This window comes from Trichosurus vulpecula, chromosome 8 (assembly GCF_011100635.1).
Source record: "Trichosurus vulpecula isolate mTriVul1 chromosome 8, mTriVul1.pri, whole genome shotgun sequence".
NCBI classification, from domain to species: Eukaryota; Metazoa; Chordata; class Mammalia; order Diprotodontia; family Phalangeridae; genus Trichosurus; species Trichosurus vulpecula.
In genome coordinates, this window is record NC_050580.1 from 209,433,726 (window position 1) to 209,455,010 (window position 21,285).

Consider the following 21,285-nt stretch of genomic DNA (forward strand, 5'->3'; position numbering starts at 1 on the left):
CCAAAAGACCACGGAAGAAAATACCACCATAAAAATTAGATTGGAGCAAGTGGAAGCTAGTGACTTTATGAGAAATCAAGATGTTATAAAACAGAACCAAATGACTAAAAAAGTGGAAGACAATGTGAAATATCTCATTGGAAAAACCACTGACCTGGAAAATAGACACAGGAGAGATAATTTAAAAATTATTGGACTACCTGAAAGCCATGATCAAAAAAAGAGACTAGATATCATCGTTCAAGAAATTATCAAGGAAAACTGCCCTGATGGTCTAGAGCCAGAGGGTAAAACAGCAATTGAAAGAATCCACAGATCACCTCCTCAAAAAGATCCCCAAAAGAAAACTCCTAGGAATATTGTCGCCAAATTCCAGAGCTCCCAGGTCAAGAAGAAAATACTTCAAGCAGCCAGAAAGAAACAATTTGAGTATTGTGGAAACACAATCAGAATAACACAAGATCTAGCAGCTTCTACATTAAGGGATCGAAGGGCTTGGAATATGATATTCCAGAGGTCAATGGAGCTAGGATTAAAACCAAGAATCACCTATCCAGCAAAACTGAGTATCATGCTCCAAGGTAAAATATGGATTTTCAATAAAATAGAGGACTTTCAAACTTTCTCAGTGAAAAGACTAGAGCTGAATAGAAAATCTGACTTTCAAACACAAGAATCAAGAGAAGTATGAGAAGGTAAACAAGAAAGACAAATCACAAGGGACTTACTAAAGTTGAACTGTATTGTTTACATTCCTACATGGAAAGATGATGTGTATGATTCATGAGACCTCAGTATTAGGGTAGCTGAAGGGAACATAAGTATATGTGTGTGTGTGTGTATATATATGTATGTATATTATATGTATATATGCATACATATATATGTATGTGTGTATATACAGACAGAGGACACAAGGTAAGTTGAATATGAGGGGATGATATCTAAAAAAATCAAATTAAGGGATGAGAGAGGAATATATTGAGAGAAGGAGAAAGGGAGAGACAGAATGGGGTAAATTATCTCGCATAAAAGTGGCAAGAAAAAGCAGTTCTGTAGGAAGGGAAGAGGGGGCAGGTGGTGGGGAATGAGTGAATCTTGCTCTCATAGGATTTGGCCTGAGGAAGGAATAACATACATACTCAATTGGGTTTCTTACCCCAGAGGAAAGAAGGAGGAAGAAGAGAAAAAAGGTGGGATGATAGAAGGCAGGGCAGACAGGGGGAGGAGGTAATCAAAAACAAACACTTTGAAAAAGGGACAGGGTCAAGGGAGAAAATTCAATAAAGGGGGATAGGTTAGGAAGAAGCAAAATATACTTAGTCTTTCACAACATGAGTATTGTGGAAGGGTTATACATAATGATATGCATATGGCCTATGTTGAATTGCTTGCCTTCTTAGGGAGCGTGGGTGGGGAGGGAAGAGGGGAGAGAATTTGGAACTCAAAGTTTTAAAAACAGATGTTCAAAAGCAACAAAAAAAAAGTTTTTTCATGCAACTAGAAAACAAGATACACAGGCAGTGGGGCATAGAAATTTATCTTGCCCTACAAGAAAGTAAGGGAAAAGGGGATGGGAGGGGAGTGGGGCGACAGAAGGGACAGCTGACTGGGGAATGGGGCAACCAGAATATAAGCCATCTTGGAGTGGGTGGGAGGGTAGAAATGGGGAGAAAATTCGTAATTCAAACTCTTGTGAAAATCAATGCTGAAAACTTAATATATTAAATAAATTAAAAATAAATAAATAAATATGGTGATTAAGAGATCACACTCATTCCATACCTCATCTACTTCAGTCTTGTTGTTTCTACCTTTGTAGCATCTTTCGAATACGTTTCCTTCTCTCCTCCGATACTGCCACAATCCTGGTACAAGCCCTCACCATCTCACATCTGGACTATTGAAATAACCTGACTGGGGGCGGGCAGCTAGGTGGCGCAGTGAATAGAGCACCGGCCCTGGAGTCAGGAGGACCGGAGTTCAAATCCACCCTCAGACACCTTACACATTTACTAGCTGTGTGATCTTGGGCAAGTCACTTAACCCCAATAGCCCTGCCTACCCCCCCTCAAAAAAAAACAAAAACCCGAAATAATCTAACTGGTCTGTTCCCTTCTTTCACCACACCAATACATCTTCCACTCAGCTATGAAAACGATCTTATTAATTTTTTTTTTTTTGCTTTTTGGCATGGCAATTGGGGTTAAGTGACTTGCCCAAGGTCACACAGCTAATACATGTGTCAGAGTTCACATCTGAACTCAGGTCCTCCTGACTCCAGGGCTGGTGCTCTACTCACTGAGCCACCTAGCTGCCCCTGAAAATTATCTTCTTAATGTACAAATCCGACCATTTCACTCCCCTACTGAATGAACTACAATTACTCTCCATTACCTTCAAGGATTACATATAAAATGCTGTTTAGAATTTTAAACCCTTCACTTCCTTGACCCTTCATGTATTTCCAGTCTTCTTACATTTTACTACCCTCCATGATCCAGCAACATCTACCTCCTTCCACTCTTTTTTCCTCTCTACTCTGTGTCTTTTCACTAGCTATCTCTCCCATGCCTAAAATGCTCTCCCTTCTAACTTCTGTCTTCTGCCTCTCGTATCCTTTAAGACTCAGCTCAAATCCCACCTTTTGTAGAAGACCTTTCCTAATCGTCCCCCTCTCCTCAATCATCCCTTTTCACCTCCTCCCATATCAAATCAGTTCTCAAGTTCTGTCATTTCTACCATATATATGTATATATATACAAATACATATATATATGTATGTATATATATGTATGTATATGTGTGTGTGTATATACATATATATATAATATATATATTATATATATATGTGTATGTATATATATATATATATATATGTATATATATATATATATATCACATCACACCACATCACATCACATCACACCCCACCACCCCTTCTCTTCTATTGCAAGTCTCCTGGCCAGTTTCCCTGCCTCAAGTTTTTTTTCACTCCAGTCCATCTTCCATTTAGTTGTCAAACTGAACTTCTTAAAGGCAGGTCTGGCCATGTTGCCACCCCTATTCAATCAAGCCCAATGGCATCCCATCACCTCCAGGAACAAATAAAAAATCCTCTTTGGATTTTAAAGCCCTTCACTACATTGCCACTTCCTACCTTTCCAGGCTTCTTATATCTGACTCCCCCTCCCACACTCTGTGATAAGTGACACTGCTCTGTTTCTCACACTAGATGTTCCACTTCTTAATTCGGAGCATTTTCATTTTCACTAACTGATACCCAGGTGCAGTATTAGTGTGATCAAAGGTCTTCCCCACCCATTCCATAGGCCTCAGGCTTGCCGGGAACAAAGCTTGATTATATCTTTGTAAGTAGGGCAAAAGCCTCTACTTACTAGGTGTGAGGCCCGAAGGGGAGTTGCACTGAGTTCTAGTCAATCAAGAATTCAGCCAATCAGAGGCCTGAGTTCTAGCCAATCAGACACTGGCTAGGACTGTATATAAGGAGAGCCCAGGGTGCGAGACAAAGAAAATTGAAGAGGGACAGAGCTGAGAGCAGCAGACATTGGGAGAGTCAGCATCCACAGAGCTGAAGAAGAGAGTGCTGAGAGTTAGGATTTGGGAATGATTGTTTACAGGAAGGCCGCCCTAGCACGGGGGATGGTTACAGGATGACTTGGTTCCTTGCCATAATACTGTTATAATTTCCTGGTTGCTACATTGAGGTGGGCTTACTGGTTTTGGAATATAATTACTGCTATATCAAATTGGAGTCATTGGTCTTGGGATATGATACTCTGATGTCTAAATAAATGTTATACTTCCTCTGCCTTCTAAATAGTTTTTCATATTTTTGAGATTCTGAACCATTCAGGCATGTTCATGGTCATCCTTGAGGTCATGAATCTTGCCTTACTGATACACTATGCCTGGAGCACTCTCCCCTCTCAAGTCTCAGCTAAAGTCCCACCTCTGCAAGAAGCCTCGTCTAGTCCTTCTTAACCTTAGTGCTTTCCCTCTGAGACTGACCACCTCAGTGTATACTGTATATTTCTTGCACATACATAATTACTTGCAAGTTAACTGCCCTATCAGACTACAAGATCCTTGAGAGCAGGGACTGTTTATTGCCTTCCTATGTATCCACAATGCTTGGCACATACTAGGGGCTTGATAAATACTAGTTGACTGTACACATGGAAAATCCCTCTTCAATCTGAATTCTGCACTGGATCTTCCTATAGTGTCTGCCCACAAGTGCCATTAAGGCTACATATTGCTCTATTAAATCAAATGTTTTCTTATAATCAATAAATAACAATTACAGTAGAATCTTATAAGCCGTCTTCTTTCAGTCTGTATGCCAGTTCCCTTTCCATATTTTCATCAAGAATTACATCATGTGGGGCAGCTAGGTGGCGCAGTGAGTAGAGCACCGGCCCTGGAGTCAGGAGGACCTGAGTTCAAATCCTGCCTCAGACACCTGACACATTTACTAGCTGTGTGACCTTGGGCAAGTCACTTAACCCCAACTGCCCTGGCTTCCCCCCTCAAAAAAAAAAAAAAGAATTCCATCATGTAAATTAAGATTCTGGAGAGACAACAAAGCAGGATACAGGTTCAATAATTATTGAGTATTTTCTCAGAACACCAATGTATTATAATGTCCTTTCAGAGGAAGTTAGATGGCCCAGTAGATAGAGGCCTGGACTTAGGTCATAAAGACATGAGTCTTAATCTTGCCTCTGACACTTATTAGCTATGTGACCCTGGGCAAATCACTTAACCTCTAAATCTCTAAGCCTAAGTTTCTTCATCTGTAAAATGGAGGTGATAATAATCTAAAAACCTACTTTACAAGGTTGTTGCTAACATCAAATGAAATAATGCATAAGGAGCTATGTAAATGCTAGCTATTTCAGGCTCACTATTTTTTCCAACCATTCAAAATCTTTCCCTCTTTGATATGTTGAAAAGCAATAAATGTTTTTCTAATAAAGGTCTCCTTTATGAGATACGCAAGAAACTGAGTCACATTTATAAGAATGTGAGCCAAATGCTCAAATGATGGGCAGTTTTCAGAGGAGGAAATCAAAGCTATCAATAGCTACGTGAAAAAATACTCTAAAGCACTAATAATTAGAGATAAAAGCAAATCAAAACAACTCTTGAAATACCACCTCAAAATAATAAGATTGGCTAAGATGACAAAATTTTAAAAAAAATGACCAATGTTGTATCAAAATGCTGTGGAAAAACAGGGACTTCAAAGCAGGATGTAGGAGCCCAGAACTGATTCAACCATTCCAGAAAGCAATTTGGAACTATACCCAAAAAAACCTATAAAACTGTGCATATCCTTTGACCCAGCAATACCACAAAGGTATATGCCCCAAAATGATAAGATAAAAAGGATCCATATTTACAAAAATATTTATGGAATATCATTTCGTGGTTCCAAAGAATTGGAAACTGAGGCGATACCCATCAACTGGGAAATGGCTAAACACGTTACAAGAATGTGACGGAATACCATTGTGCTGCAAGAAATGATGAAAGTGATAGCTTCAGAAAAACAAAGGAAGATGACTTGCATGAACTGATGTAAAGTGAGCAGAACTGGAAGAACAATTTCTACAATAACACTTCAAAAGACTTGGTGACTCTGATCAACAAAATGACCAGTCTCAATTTCAAAAGACTATTGATAAAAAAACGCTGTCCATCTCCAGGTGCGGAGCTGAGCTGAGGGGCTCAGAATGCAGGCAGAGGCCTAGTCTCTTTCTTTCTTTTGGATATGACTAAGATGGGCAATTGTTCTACATGACTATGCGTATTTGTAATTGGCTTATTTCTTCTTGCCTCCTCAATGGGTGAGGGAGAGAGAAAATTCAGAAGTTAAAAATGAATTTACAAAATCAAGATGAATAAATTGCAGAGATTCTTAAACTCAGGTCCATGAACTTGATCTTATGATGTTTTGATAACTATATTTCAATGCAACTGGCTTCCTTTTAAAAATGTTATTCTAAGAATGGTTTCATAGGCTTCACCAGATCACTTGAACGGTCAATGACACCGCAAAGATGAAGAACCCCTCACATTAAGGAGTTTATCTGGCACTCGCTATGTGCCAAGTCCTATACAAATATAAGCAAGCTTAACAGTCCCTACCCTCAAAGATCTTACATTTTAATGGAGAAACCACCTGAGTGGAAAGGGACCACCTCATACACAAACTACAGCATAAAAGATGGCTGATAATAGCTGTTAGAGGCCTTGATCCAAGCAAGAGATCAAAGCAGGCCTATGAAAGCTCACGTTGGTATTCCAATTTTCTATATGAGGTGCTGAGGGGTCCCCTCCTGGTTACTGGGTCTGAGGTAGATGATGATCCAGAAAGGAGACAGAGAAGGAATAGTCGGGTAAGTAAGAAGAGAATCAGTTATTCTCATCATGACTTTGAAAGGGATGAGGGGTGTGAGTGCCAAAACTATATGACCCCTAGTACAGACTTCTTCTATGTATATTTGTTCGGTACTAATGGCTCTTCCCATCTTTTCTACTTTTTATGCTTTATTGATTGAATTTTTATTTTTCTTCACTGTCACTTTTGTACAATTCCCAATTGCACAGACTCAGAACAAAAGGCAACAGTAAAGCAAAACAAACCAGTATGCAGCAATGCATATTCATACCCTATGGGCAGGAGTTATGTATGCTCCATCATCAGTCCTCTGGAATCAAGATTATTACATTAATCTCAATTCTGATATCATTTAATTGTTTTCCTTTATGTGGTCATGTTTCCCTGTGTTTGGCTTTCTTCCTACTGCGTCACTTCATACATGTCTTCCCAAGTTTATCTAGAATATACTTATTTAGAGTTTCTTATGTTGCAACAATATTACATTAAATTTATTAAGATTACTTGTTCAGTTGTTTCATGATGAATGAGCAAGCACTCCCCCCACCCATAGTCCCACCAATGTTTTGCTTCCCCATACAACAAAAACACTGCTATAAATATTTTGGGATTTATAAAGCTTTTCCTTCCTTTCTTTAACCTCCATCATCTGACTTCGAACCATGATTTAAGAAGACACTGATTAACCTGAGAATGTTCAGATGAAGGCAACCAGGATGGAGACATATTAAGATCAGTTGAAAGAACTGGGAATAGTTAACCTGGAGAAAAGAAGACTCAGAGGATACATGATAACTCTGCTCAGGTATCTGAAGGACTGCCACATGGAGTAAGGATTAAATTTATTCTAATTTATTATAAGGTCAACTTAATGGGTAAAACCAGGAACAATGGCCAGATGTCGAAAAGAGACAAATTTAGGCTTTATATAAGGAAAACCTTCCTAGAAATTAGAGCTGTCCAAAAACTGAATGGCTTGCCATAAAAAGTGATGGGTTCTTCCTCCATAGAGGTCTTCAAGCTAAGGATAGACAACCACTTCTTGGGAGTGTTACTGTGGGAATTCCTTTGAGTATGAGTTGAACTAGATGGCTGTCAAGGTTCCTTACAACTTTCGAATTCTTTAATTCTGTGATTTTTCACGTTTCACTGAATTCCCCCATCCATCAGTTTTTACTGCATTATAGCCCGTTACATTACAAACCACATTTTATGTGGCCATTCCACAACCAATGGGCATACATATACCACCACAAAAAGTACTGCTATGAATATTTTGGTATTTATTGGACTAAAGCATACTTGTTTTGTGAAAGGTTCTCTAATACTCCATGGGACCTGTTAGCTCATAGCCATGAGTATTCTTTCCACTGATGCAGACTGTAACCCATACATGCCTTCCTATTCTATGTGACACTTATCAATGTCATCACATTTTCCTCAACATGTCATCATGAGGATCCCAATATAACAGAGTGACTGTCAATGAGTTACTTCTCCATCCTGCCCATCATCTTTTTCAATCATACATTTCTTAGATGAAATTCTCACTACTGCTTCCCTGTTTTAACATGTTATAGTTTAACATACCGACCAGGCACCTATGCATTGTGATTTCTTCAAAAACTTCGATTTCTTTAATATTTAGGAATTTTCAGAAACTGTGGTGTTATATGATTCATAGCCACATGGTATCATCAGAACACTGGTGTTAAAAGACGGGCCTTTGTTTCAGGGAGAAGCCAGGAGTCATAAGAACAACTTTGCAGTTTCCCAAATACAATCCTTCCTGTCCTCCCTCTGCTTGTCCATTTGGAATGTCTATCTTTTAGAGCATAAATATCCTTCAGACTTTGTCCCTCAGAATGGCTCCCACATCTACACACACACACACACACACACACACACACACACACACAAAACATATATATACCCACACACAGATACATAATCACAGGGACATGCTCTCACATGCAGACTACATATTTATTAGTACAAAATTGCCTAAACGATATCAAATCCAAGATCCCATTGTACTTAGTTTATTGACTATACAAAAGCACTGATTTGGTAATGAAAGATAAGAGTTTAAATTTAACTGAACTGAGAACATTAAACCATTTTAGTTGTCTTAGTATATCTTCAGCATTTATTTAAATCCTAATTCATTTGCTGATGATGTGATTTTTAAAGCTAAAATCAGTATGCCTATACATTATCTTGGCACCAAAGAAAAATCAATTCATCACGTTATGAAGTATTTTAAAACACTTACCAGAATATGAGGAGATGAGTTTTTCCTAAATAGATCTCTTGCTAAAATTATCTGAAACTTTGTAAGGTTGGGTATATCCTGTCGCATCAGAACATTAACTCTAATCAAGCGATTAGCAAATGCTTCTAAAACCTGTAGATTAAAAAAAATGTATATAAAGACCAATTTGCTAAATAAAAACTTGACATATTATATGACTTCGTTTTCATATATGCTCACCAATTTCCTTATTCTAAAGTTGGTTTAATTTAAGTGTGAGATATAATTAAAACAAATATTTAATATTTTCCAGTAAACACAGAAAACCATTAAAGGGGCCACACAAGTTAAGTACAATAGAAAAGCAGGACAGTGTTGATACTAGCATGTCAAATTTATTATACACTAAGAAAAAAAAAACCCACCTTTCGAACTTACCTATTACTGTGCAGAATACCATCTCTCAATCACCCAGGCCTGCAATCTAAGTGTCATCCTCAACTCCTACCCCCATCTAATCAGTTGTCAAGTCCTGACATTTCTATCCTTGTAACATCTCTCATGTATGTCCCTATCTCTCCTCTGACTGCCACCACCTTAGCGCAGGCCCTCACCACCTTGACTATCTATTACAACAGCCACCTGGTTGGTCTCCTTGCCTCAAGTACTCTCTCCACTCCAATCCATCCTCCACTTGGCTATCAAATTAATGTGCCTAAAATGCAGGTGTGACCATGTCACCACCTCCCTTTCAAATGACCATATCAATCAACTCCAGCGGTTCCCTATCACCAACAGAAACAAATATAAAATCTACTACTCGGCCCCCTCCAACCTATCCAGTCTTACTCTCCACCACATACTCTGTAATCCAGCAACACCAGCCTTCTGGCTCTTCTTGCACAAGACATTCTATCACCAGTCTCCAGCCATTTTCAGTGGCTGTCCCCCATGCCCAAAACAGTTTCTCTCCTCATCTCCATCTATCTTCCCTGGCATCAAGTCCCAGCTAAAACTCCACCTTCTATGGGAAGCCTTTCCTGATTCCCCTTTAATGTTATCCCCCTGCTGATTATCTCTGAATATATATGTATATATGTATGTATATTTGTGTATACATATGTGTGCATGCATACACACAGGTTTATATGTGTGTATCATTCGCACATATTGTTTTCATACCATATCCTCATTAGACTATAGGCTCTTTGAGCGCAGGAACTATCTTTTGCCTTTCTTTGTATCCTTGGCATATTTAGTACAATGCGTGGCAACACGACAGGTGCTTAATGAATGCTTACTAAGAGATACAAGGTTTTCATATGCATTTTGTTTTGTTTTTCTTTACCTATGGAAGAGTTCTTGCCGAGGTACCTGTAACCCACAGGCCACAGGCCTTGCACAGAACCAGGCTCCAGCATACTCTGCTGGTAATACATAATGAATGAGACCTAAAACCAATATTCTTTGGTATCCACACGGATGTGTCCATTCCCCTCCCCACCTTTCCCCTCTACCGGCTTACTTTAAGGATAGAGGGAGACCATCTGTACCCTCTGCTAGCCAGGGTGAGAGGTGGAAGGATATTGGAAATAGAACCACTACCAACTTCCCTTCCCCACCCCTCCCCACCGGTGCTAGGCTTCCCAGTGAAGGAGCAAACACAGAACCAATCCAACTCTCTCTAACACCTTTGGAAATTGCGAGCCTCTTTCCCCATCAGTAATCCATTATTGCCCCTATGATTTCTCCCGCTTCTCTCTCTATGCCTGTAATAAGCAATCAGTGAACATTTAGGAGGAAACGAATCCCTTTCCCCTCCTCAAGTTCTCTTGTCCCTGAGCCCTTTCATCTGGTCCCACTCATATCTCACTCCAAACCTTCCCAACCTTTTCACAGTACCTTCTGAAATCTCTGTTTTGTAGTGAACAAACTCCCCTTCCTCCTAGACCTTTCACATTCTTTCCAACTACTGGCCTTCAGTGAGACCTAACTCCTCTAACAATACAGCAAACCTGGCTATCCTCTCCAGAACTGGCTTTTCCTTTGCTCACCCTCACTAGTCCTTGAGGGAGATTCAGAATACTCTTTGTTCTCCACCATCACTTCTAGATTCATCCTTTGCTTTCTTCACTCAGTAACCTTCCTCTGTTGAAGTCCACACAATTAAAATTTTCTACCCAATCAAAATTATGGCAGTTGTAGAACACTGAGCCCCCAGGTCATTCTCCCTCCTTTCTAAAGGACTTCAGTACCTGGCTCCCCATCCTCCTCTCCTCCCCAATTTTAATACCTACATAAAAATTCCCTCAAACTCCAATAAAGTTAAAATTAGAAAGATGACAAAAGAAGGAAAATGACAATTGCTGGAGGGGCCACAACAGTGCAGGCACATTAACGTACTGAAGGAACTAAGAAATTCCTGCCTCAGCAATCATCAAAACTACTTGGTACTGGCTAAGAAATACAGTTGTGGATCAGTGGAATAGGTTAGGTACAAAAGACCCAGTAGTCAATGACTATAGCAATCTATTCTTTGATAAAGCCAAAGACTTCAGCTTCTGGGATAAAAACACACTATTGGACAAAAACTGCTGGGAAAACTGGAAAATAGTATGACGGAAACTGGGCATAGACCAATATCTTACACCATACACCAAAATATAGTCAAAATAGGTTCACAATCTAGATATAAAGGCTGACACTATAAGCAATCTGGAAGAGCAAGGAATAGTTTACCTGTCAGATTTATGAAGAAAGGAAGAATTTATGACCAACAAAAGACAGAGAGCATTATGAAATACAAAATGGATAATTTCGATTACATTAAGTTGAAAAGTTTTTGCACAAACAAAGCCAATGCAACCAAGATCAGGAGGAAAGCAGAAGACTGGGAAAGAATTTTTACAACCAGGGGCTCTGATAAAGGCCTTATTTCTAAAGTACACAGAGAACTGAGTCATATTTATAAGAATACAAGTTATTCTCCAATTGATAAATGGTCAAAGGATATGAACAGGCAGTTTTCAGAGAAAGAAGTTAAAGATATCTATAGCCATATGAAAAAAATGCTCTAAATCACTATTGATTAGAGAAATGCAAATCAAAAAACTCTTAGGTACCACATCTCACCTGTCAGATTAGTCAACATGACAAATCAAGAAAATGATAAATGCTGGAGAAGATGTGGGAAAATTGGAACACTAATGCATTGTTGTGGAGTTGTGAACTGATCCAACCATTCTGGAGAGCAATTTGGAACTATTCTCAAAGGGCTATAAAAATGTGCATAGCCTTTGACCCAGCAATACCACATCTAGAGCTATATCCCAAAGAGATCATACAAATGGGAAAAGGACCCGTATCTACTGCACCGCTTTTTGTGGTGGCAAAGAATTGGAAATCAAGGGGATGCCCATCAATTGGGGAATGGCTAAACAGGTTGTATTATATGAATGTAATGGAATACTATTGTACTATAAGAAATGAGGAGCCGACAGACTTCAGAATAACCTGGAAAGACTTACATAAACTGATGCTGAGTGAGGGGAGCAGAACCAGGAGAACATGGTACACAATTTCAGACACACTGTGAAATGAATAACTTTGATAGACTTGGCTCCTCTCAGCAATGCAAAGTTCTAAGACAACTCCAAAAGACTCATGACGGAAGAGAAATTCCAGAGAAAGAATTATGGAGTCTGAATGCAGATTGAAGCAAACTGTTTGCTCTCTTTTTTTTTTTGTTTTGTTTTGTTTCTTCTTTCTCATGATTCATTCCATTGGTTATAATTCTTCTTTACAATATGACTAATGTGAAAATATGTTTAATGTGAAAGTATATGTAGAACCTATACTGGATTGCATGCCATCTGGGGGGAAAGGAGGGAGAAAAAATTTGGCACTCAAAAGCTTGTGGAACTGAATGTTGTAAACTAAAAATAAATAAATTTAAAAGGAAAAAAAATTTCTGCCTCTCTAGAATTTTGACCTCTACCCCAAAAGTCCCTAAACACACACACACACACACACACACCCCAGTACCAATCAAAGACAGGGGAAAAAGACAAAAATATTTCATGGCGATATTCTTTGTCTTAGCATAGTACTGGAAACAAAGTGGATGCCCACCAATTTGGAAATGGCTAAACAATTCATGGTATCTGAGCATAATGGAATATTATTACATTATGAGAAATGACAAATATGAATTCAGAGAAACCCAGGAAGACAGATGAGCTGATGTTGCGTGCAATAAGCAGAAATAGGACAACAATTTCTATGACAATAATAACATATTTCAAAGGTGTTTTTGTTTACACCAGACATCTGATCAATATGATGACCAGTCATGGCTTTAGAAGACTGAAGCATATCTCCCACATTTTGGCAAGAGAGCTAACAAGTACTTAGAAGACTGAAGTATAAACATATTTGATGTAGCTAATATGTTGATTTTTTTTGCTTGATCGTGCTTATCTTTTACAAGGTTAGGGCCTCTGTGAGGGAATATGGAAGTCAGAAGTGACAGAGATTAGACAGAAGGAAACAAAAAGCTCAGAAAAACAAAAAATAAGCAATTTATTTATTAAATTTAACAAGCACTTAAAAAAAAAAGTACCTAATGAGAAACTCATGATTTCATATACAATCCTTTTTATGTTGTTTATATAAGGGAATGTGTTTGTTAATCATTTTTAAATCCTTAATAAAAACATTTTTTCAAAGCCAAACAGTAAACAAAAAAACAACAAAGATGCCCCATAACAGAAATTTAGGAGTTTAACAATCACAAAGAAATCGCTTACCTGTATATATGCGCTCTGAATTGTTACAAGTTCTTCTCCAAGAGGAACAACAAGTTTTTCAATTCGTCTTTCATGAGTGAATGGCAAAATATCTAAAGAGTCTTCAGAACGAAGCTCTATCTGTCCAATCAGTAGGTTTGAAACAACCTGTTGCACAGCCTATACGATGTTAACAAAGAAAAAAATCGTTAAGTCCATGAAACCTTCATCGAAATTGGATCTATTACAAGAGAAATGAACATGCATGTGGAATTCCTATACCAAGTATGAAGGAGTTCACAATTTGAGCAGAAGCTTGCATGTTTATGAGTTTCCACAAGTGAGAAGGGAAAGGCAATGCCCTCCAAAATGGGTGTGACAAGGGAGAAGGAAGGGAGAAGTAGGAGCACGCAAAGAATTAATCCCCTGCTGAAGGGGAGAAGAAAGGCGAAGGAAAGGGAGGGGGAACATGAGTTAGTAAGATGGCAAAAGCCACAATCTTTTCCCTTGGGAACTGCTAAACTATGAAGATATGATGGTTTGTTAATCTACACGGGTCCCAGTTGCACAGTGTATCAGTCTGGTGCAGACCAACTGGAGCCTATTTCGTAGCTGGTTCAACCTTGCAGATCACACTGTGAGAGTCCAGCTAAAGGTGTAAATAACAAATGTCAGCTGAGGGGGATGGGGAGAGGTCATCCTTGACCTTGGCCTCTCACATCCCCCAGGGCCAGTGTATCTCTGGAAAATGACAACTCAAGAAGACAGGTTAAGTTGGCTTCTGGGCAACAACAGAAAGTTTAAAAGTAGCAAATTTAAATTATAGCCAGATTAAAAATGCTTTTAAAAGACTGGTATCACCATCAGAAACCAAAAGTAGTTTTTCAAAACATTGAAATTTCTCACTTTAAGAATGCTAATAAGCTAACCCACCCTAAGGATCAGCTGCCAAATTTATAAAGCAGATCAGATTGAGGAGCTGATTGACCTTGATTTTACCCATCTATATTTTCACATCTTTGTGACAAGGAATGGCTCAAAGGAAGGGGAAGAGGGAGGGATCACAGAATCACAGATTTAGGTCTGATCAGGAAGGGATCTTCTAGCCTTCTACTCTTAGCCCTTCATTTTACTGATAAGGAAACAAGCCCAAATAAGTTAAGTGATTTTCAAGGTCAAAAACCCAGTAAAACACAGAAGTAGGATTCAAACCCAAGTCTTTTGACTACAGAGTCAGAATTCTTTCAACTATAGTATGCTGCCTCCTTGGATACAGTAGAAAAGTAAAGTGATATAAAACCAAAATATATTAATAGTATACCAGAAATGGTATGTTTATAGTGGCAGAAGAGGTTTTCAAAGAATATTCTTCCCCTTCCTCTGACCCACAGGATGACCCACAGTTTTCCCAACTGTGAGGTATGCCCCCTGGTTGTTTGGGGGCTGGGGTGGGTAGGGAATGGGGGAAAAAATGTAAAGCAATGACAAAAATTATCAGATTTTTTTTGGTGCAATTCACATAACACCAACTGACAAGGAATGCAGCATATAAATCATTTAATGCAATATGTACTAAGGTCAAATCTAAGATGACACAACAGTTACAAATTTGACACTGTCACCATCAGTCAGCACCGGCTCACTTCAAAGTGAGCTGTAATAATGAGTTGTGATAATACACCAGTTACTGCATTTGAAAGTGAAGTGTGAAATCTCTTATTAGTATTCTTTGTCAATGAGTTAAAATACCATAATGGTGGTTATGTTTCTAATATCACTCATTCTGGAAAGCCAGCTGCCTAATCCTGCAGCCTTTAAAAAAGTGAAGAAGTTCTTGAGTAATTCAGGAGCAGTTATAATCATTTGAGATGTTTAATAAGTAAATATTAACATAACCATCTGAAACTTTTTGTTGTCACTAATTTTAAACAGTTGAATAATATCCCTTCCTGGTATGTAAATGCATAGCCAGTGTGAAAAGACAAAGTTCGCAAAAGGGAAGAAATTGAAGAACTATTATCCTGGGTAAAAAGATACCAACTCAAGGAGATTAGGGAATGCTTCATGGAGTAGGTTGTACCTGAGTTATTTTTAAAAGCAAAGGTAGAACCTTCAGGGCAGGGGCTAAGTCATCAATAAAATAGTTTAAATATTAACCTTTTAAAATAGTGGTGGCACAGGCAAAAAATAAATTGTCTAAGGTACACGATAGATTAATTCATGGTTGTTGTAACAAACTATTCAGGGAAATCAGGGCTGTATGGAGCTATTTCCATTATCTTTGTAGACCTTCAATGCAAGGAAGATGATCATGTCTATTCATATGTTCCTCAATGCCACTATTATGGGCTAGACAAATTGTGTATGGCAACTTTTAAGTATTTATATTTTTATTAAATGGAAACATTATCAGACTTACCTTTGTGTCACTGCCAGGTGTGGCACTGAGAGCCAATATTCTAAAGTGCTTCGTATATTTAACTAGTTCTCTTACCACCTGGAAAAAACAAACATTTATTTTAAAAAAACCTTTGTAAATAGCATTTTAAGTATATGTAATCTTTTATTTCAATGTAATGATGATAGACAGTAGGCTAATGTCTTATATTAATAATCAAACCCATGCCTAACATTCAAACTCTGTACTTGGCACACGATTATTGCTTTTTTACTTTTGAAAAAGTGTTTCTGGGGGCAGCTCGGTGGTGCAGTGAGTACAGCACCGGCCCTGGAGTCAGGAGGACCTGAGTTCAAATCTAGCCTCAGACACTTGACACATGTACTAGCTGTGTGACCTTGGGCAAGTCACTTAACCCCAACTGCCCTGCCTTCCCCCCTCCATAAAAAAGAGAAAAAAAATAATTAAAAAAAAAGAAAGAAAAAGTGTTTCTGCCAAATTTTTTTTTTAAAAACACTTTTTCTTACCACATATCTCATTGTTACATTCATGTTTTTCTAGATCCCTGGCACAAGTACTGGCACTAATTTTCCAACAAGCACATTTCTTTTGGGACACTAAATGACATAGGAAAAAATTACACCGAATTATTTGAACTTTTAAAGGAAAAAAGTGGACACTAATGTTAGTCTTGCGTTTCATTTATAAGTACAAAGTTTTGAAAAATAACAAATATTAACATCTTACATTTAGATCTACTGGCACAGAAATCAAAACACTATTGATTCCAGAATATCATCAAAAAACTTAAATATAAAGCACACTCAGGTTCTGTTTCAATGTTTCATTTGGGGTGCAGAAGGTAGTGTAGTAACCCTAGGTTCTTGAAGGCTGTTATACTTGCAGAACACAGTCTCTGATACATTCTACCAAACTGGAAAGACTGAGTATGGATGGGCCCAGGAACAGATTACATATCTGTTATCTGAGGACCAACTCAACTAAATTTAGAGGTTCATTATCAGGTTTGGAGAACAGTAATGAATTTTTCAACCATAACTCTCAAATACCACATACTAAGTCAGAAAGGTTGTTACCTGTCAGATAAGGTAGTACTTACACTGATGAAATCACAGGTCCTTTTAAGTATTTAAGTAAGAATATGAAAATGTCAGCGTATCAAATAAATATATATTCTTTCATGATGATGTCTGAAGAAAAAACTGAGCTCAGTTTTTAAGGATGAATGCCCAATTCTGAATATTCAACACAATTATTTCTTGATAAACATGTATTTGCAAATATAGGGTCTGATTTGTCTCGGCAGTTACACAGAACATGCTCATTCACATTAAAATTCCTTGGGAAAAAAAGTACTTACAAGCATAAAGTAGCACATGTGCGCACGCGCCGAGCGCACACCGCTCGCGCGCTCGCACGCGCACACGCGCACGCGCGCGCGCGCACACACACACACACACACACACACACACACACATGAAACTTCAGAGCCCTTCAAGCCAAACCTTCAGACATTGTGGGCCTCAAACAAGGAGATGAAATGTATAGGAACTGTGAATTTAAAAAGCGAGGTAAACTCTCTTTCTTCTTCCATTCATTTTCTTTTTCCTCTTTTGCCCCAAGTCCTTTAGAACACTTTCTGCTTTTTAATCTCATCGATACTTTGGCATTGTTGAGTTTGTGGTTTTTGGAGAGCTATATCAGAAAGTATGAAGCTCAGAAACCACATCATAAAATGATTTTAAATGCAAGTGAAAAAATGCCAACTTTTAATAATCAACTTTTACTCAAAATTAAGTAAACTGATTTCAAAATTGTATATGATTTTTTAAAAGTAGGTTACAGGGGAGAAAATTTGCAATCCAAACTCTTGTGAAAATCAATGCTGAAAACTAAATATATTAAATTGAAAAAATTTTTAAAAAAAAGAGAAAAAAAATAAATCTATTATTCTAGGGGAAAAAAAGTAGGTTACATAGTTCAGAAAGTACAAATTCTGCTTTTATATCCATTCATTCCTTTTAATTCCCACTACAATCAATCACCCACTCTTCTATACAGCAGATATATTTTGCTAACAGATCTCCCTTCCTTCATTCTGTCCATCTATCCAATTCATCCTAATTTGTTACCAGATTATGCCATAGACAATGGGTAGCCTCAGAAGGTTAATGGGTTACGAAAAAAGTTATTTTAAGATTACAGTCCAAACTCAAGAGACAGTATAGGGCTTCAACAATTATTCCCAATTATGAATTATTCCTAATTAGGAAGCCTATTAAGAATTCCATGGATTATCATGTGCCAAGCACAGTGCTGTCCCAATAAAAATGTGCAATGAAGAGAGACTGAGGCACAAACTTTCCAAGCATGATCATTCATTAGCGAGGTCAGCAGTTGCTAATAAGTGAGATCCCAAAGCCCCTCAATGTCCAGGGGAACACTAAGACAATAGCAACTATCCCCACTTTCACAGAGTTTATATTGTAATAGTAGAGGTGTCATATTGGACTGGTAGCTAGAATAAGGAATTTTGGACTGGAAGTCACAAAGCATCAGAGCAACAAAGTAGTCGATTAACACATGCTTTCCAGATAAGTTAGTAACGATTATAGTCCCAGGGAAAAGGGGAGGAGACAGTTATGACAGTAATACATGGTGGTAGGGCAGAAAATGGTTGCGACTGGCCCAGGGTCATACAGCCAAAATGTGTCATATTAGAGTGTTTCTATCCACTATGCCATACTGCTTCTGATGATTATGACCCCAAAATACTAACAGAATCATTACCTGGCAATAGGCATAGTTGCCAAGAGCTTTATGAGCTTCGTCAATAACTAGACACTTAATTTTAACAGCAGGACAGGCTCCACGAGAAAGGTCATTTATCATAACTTGAGGAGTAAGAAAAAGAACTCTTTTATTGTGCCATATTTCCTTCCTGATGGAAGCTTGGGTAGAACCTGCAAAAATAAGAAGAAATAAGATCCAAAATTGTTACACTTAATAAAATATGGGAAAAAAATTGGCCCATTTTTCATAGTAGATTTTTTTCTTGGCTAACTGGCTTTCTACTTGACTTAACCTCAAAGTTCTACATCAGAGACTAAATGTCAAAGTAGCTGTTACATAAGAGGATTAAAGACCTGATGAGTATAAGGCATTAAAAAGGGTCAAAATAACTAATAGGAATGATGACAAAGGAAAAAGCCCAAAAGTTAATTTTCACTTACTATTGTTTATATACATACATATATACGTGGGGGGGGGAGGTGAATGGAAAATTAAAGTCACAACATAAACAGATTAAGCTGACCAAAATAAATCTAAGCTAAGGTCATGATCTCTTCTAGATATCCCAGACATCGAAAGCCTAAGATCTGGGTTTTTTGAAGCAAAGGCATCGCTATTCCCACTCACCATCATCACCACTACCCACTTATGATCAGGTTAGCCACGGATCTTATAGCTTTCTTCTGGATCTGGAGGCAGAAATCTTCCCTTTAACGACTGTGTGGAACTGAGCAGGTAACTTCACCTCACAGTCTATTTCCAAATCTGTAAAACTAATACTACGATTTGTTTACCTGCATCCCAACAAGATTGCGGCGGTGAGCTGGTGAAACAACATAAAAAATACTATATATGTATGGTCAGCTATTATTACAGGTCAAGGATCTTTCCTGTTCCCTCTGAAGGTTAGTGCATTCCCCAGGGGATCGTCTTCAATTTACACTGTATACATCTCGTTTGAAGATCGCTGTCTGCTTGTTGGTCGTAAGCTCTAGGAGGGCGGGGGCTGGTTTTTGACCTTTTTTGTATCCCCAGGGCTTGGCACAGTACCTGGTACTTACTAGGAGCTTCATAAATGTTGAATGAATGAATACAATGCTTGCTGAGTGGGTACCCAAGGAACCTCAGTGAAGGGGTGAGGGTACCAAAAGCAGCATTCTGATAGGAACATGCACTATTTCCGCGAGGCGCTATCCTCCCCACCCCCGATGCCCCCAGACCCGTCTGGGATACCTGTCATCTCGGCCATGTGGCGCTGCGGGATGCCCATCACCCGGGAACAGGCCTCGATCTGCTGCGCGACCAAGGGTTTCGTGGGGGCCATGAAGACCACCTTGCCGGAGGGGAACCAGCGGTAGAAGTTGTACATGACCACGGCGGCGATGAAGGTCTTCCCCAGCCCGGTGGGCAGGCACACCAGGGTGTTGCAGAACAGGGCTGCCTCCGAGATGCGCAGCTGGTACTCCCTCACCGGGAAGTTGGTGGGATAGATCCACACGGCCCCCGCCGCGGGGCAGAAGCCGCAGTCCTCCAGGGGCTCCGGAGAGGCCGGGACCTCGCCGCCGCCCGAACGCCGCTCGGCCTCGTATACCGCCACCAGCAGTACTTCATCGTCCTCCTCCTCCGGCGGCTCCGCCTCCGGCTCCTCCACTGCCGCCGGGGCGCAAGCCTCGAAGCCGGCGAGGCCCCGCGGCCACCCAGCGCCAGAGCCGCCCCCGGAGGAGGAGGAACGGACAGAACGAGTGACCCTGGAGCCCCATGTCTGGAAGAGGGTCCTCGGCCTGCCGCTCATGTTGACGAAAAGCTACGTGGCTGGCTCGGGCCTCCGAGGCCGAAGCACGGGAGCCGCTGACCAAAGTCCCATCAGTATGCCTCGGCGCACTGCGCAGGAAGAGGGAGAATACGGGCCTCGGCGTTGCGCGACCACTCGAAAATACCGCGGCGCAGAGGGCGTCTGCGATGTGATTGGTCTGCACCCCGAAACCCCGCCCCTGAGCGACGGACGGCGACGCAGGCGCGCAGCCGTCCCGGAGTCATCGCTCCGCCCCCCTCCTGGCGCTGAGCCGGGGAGGTTCCCAGCTTGTCAAGCTCGGCTGATGCAGGAGTTTACCGAGCTGACTGCACCGCTCTCTTGCCTCATGAGTGCGTCCTCAAATGGTAGCTTTTCTGGAAATCGAAGAGCTTTGATAAAAAGGATGAACACACACACACACTCACTCACTCTCTCTCTCTCTCTCTCTGCCTCTACTGGAAAATCTTCAAAGGTTCTCTCTTTCCTCTGGGATAATGAAAATAGCTAGCATTTATGTATCCCTTTAATGTTTACAAAGCACTTTACCTATGTTAACTCTTTTAAATCTCACCACATCCCTCTGAGATAAGTACTATTATTTATGCCCATTTTACAGATAAGGAAACTGAGGTTGAGAGAAGTTAAGTGACTTGCCCAGGCTCACACAGCTAACAAATAACTGTCCTGTGCTCACAAATAAACTTGATAGGCAGAGACTTTTAGCCCTCGAGCTTTCCCGTTGTATGTCATTCCCCTTCCTAAACTCCATTCCAGGGACACTGATGGAGCTAGCAATACAGGGCATTCAAT

General features: G+C 39.7%; 1 protein-coding gene across 1 annotated transcript in view; it reads right to left on the reverse strand.

Annotated features, from left to right (window-relative positions):
• FANCM (FA complementation group M) overlaps positions 1-20,475 on the reverse strand; it is a 109,540-nt gene extending 89,065 nt beyond the window's left edge. Inside the window, exons 1-5 of the mRNA XM_036769550.1 lie at positions 19,917-20,475; positions 18,681-18,853; positions 15,891-15,968; positions 13,493-13,651; positions 8,706-8,837 (exon numbers count right to left, since the gene is read on the reverse strand). Of these exons, the coding sequence (XP_036625445.1) occupies positions 8,706-8,837; positions 13,493-13,651; positions 15,891-15,968; positions 18,681-18,853; positions 19,917-20,475 (1,101 nt within the window). The remainder of the gene's footprint in view (positions 1-8,705; positions 8,838-13,492; positions 13,652-15,890; positions 15,969-18,680; positions 18,854-19,916) is intronic.
• Positions 20,476-21,285: the final 810 nt, after the last annotated feature.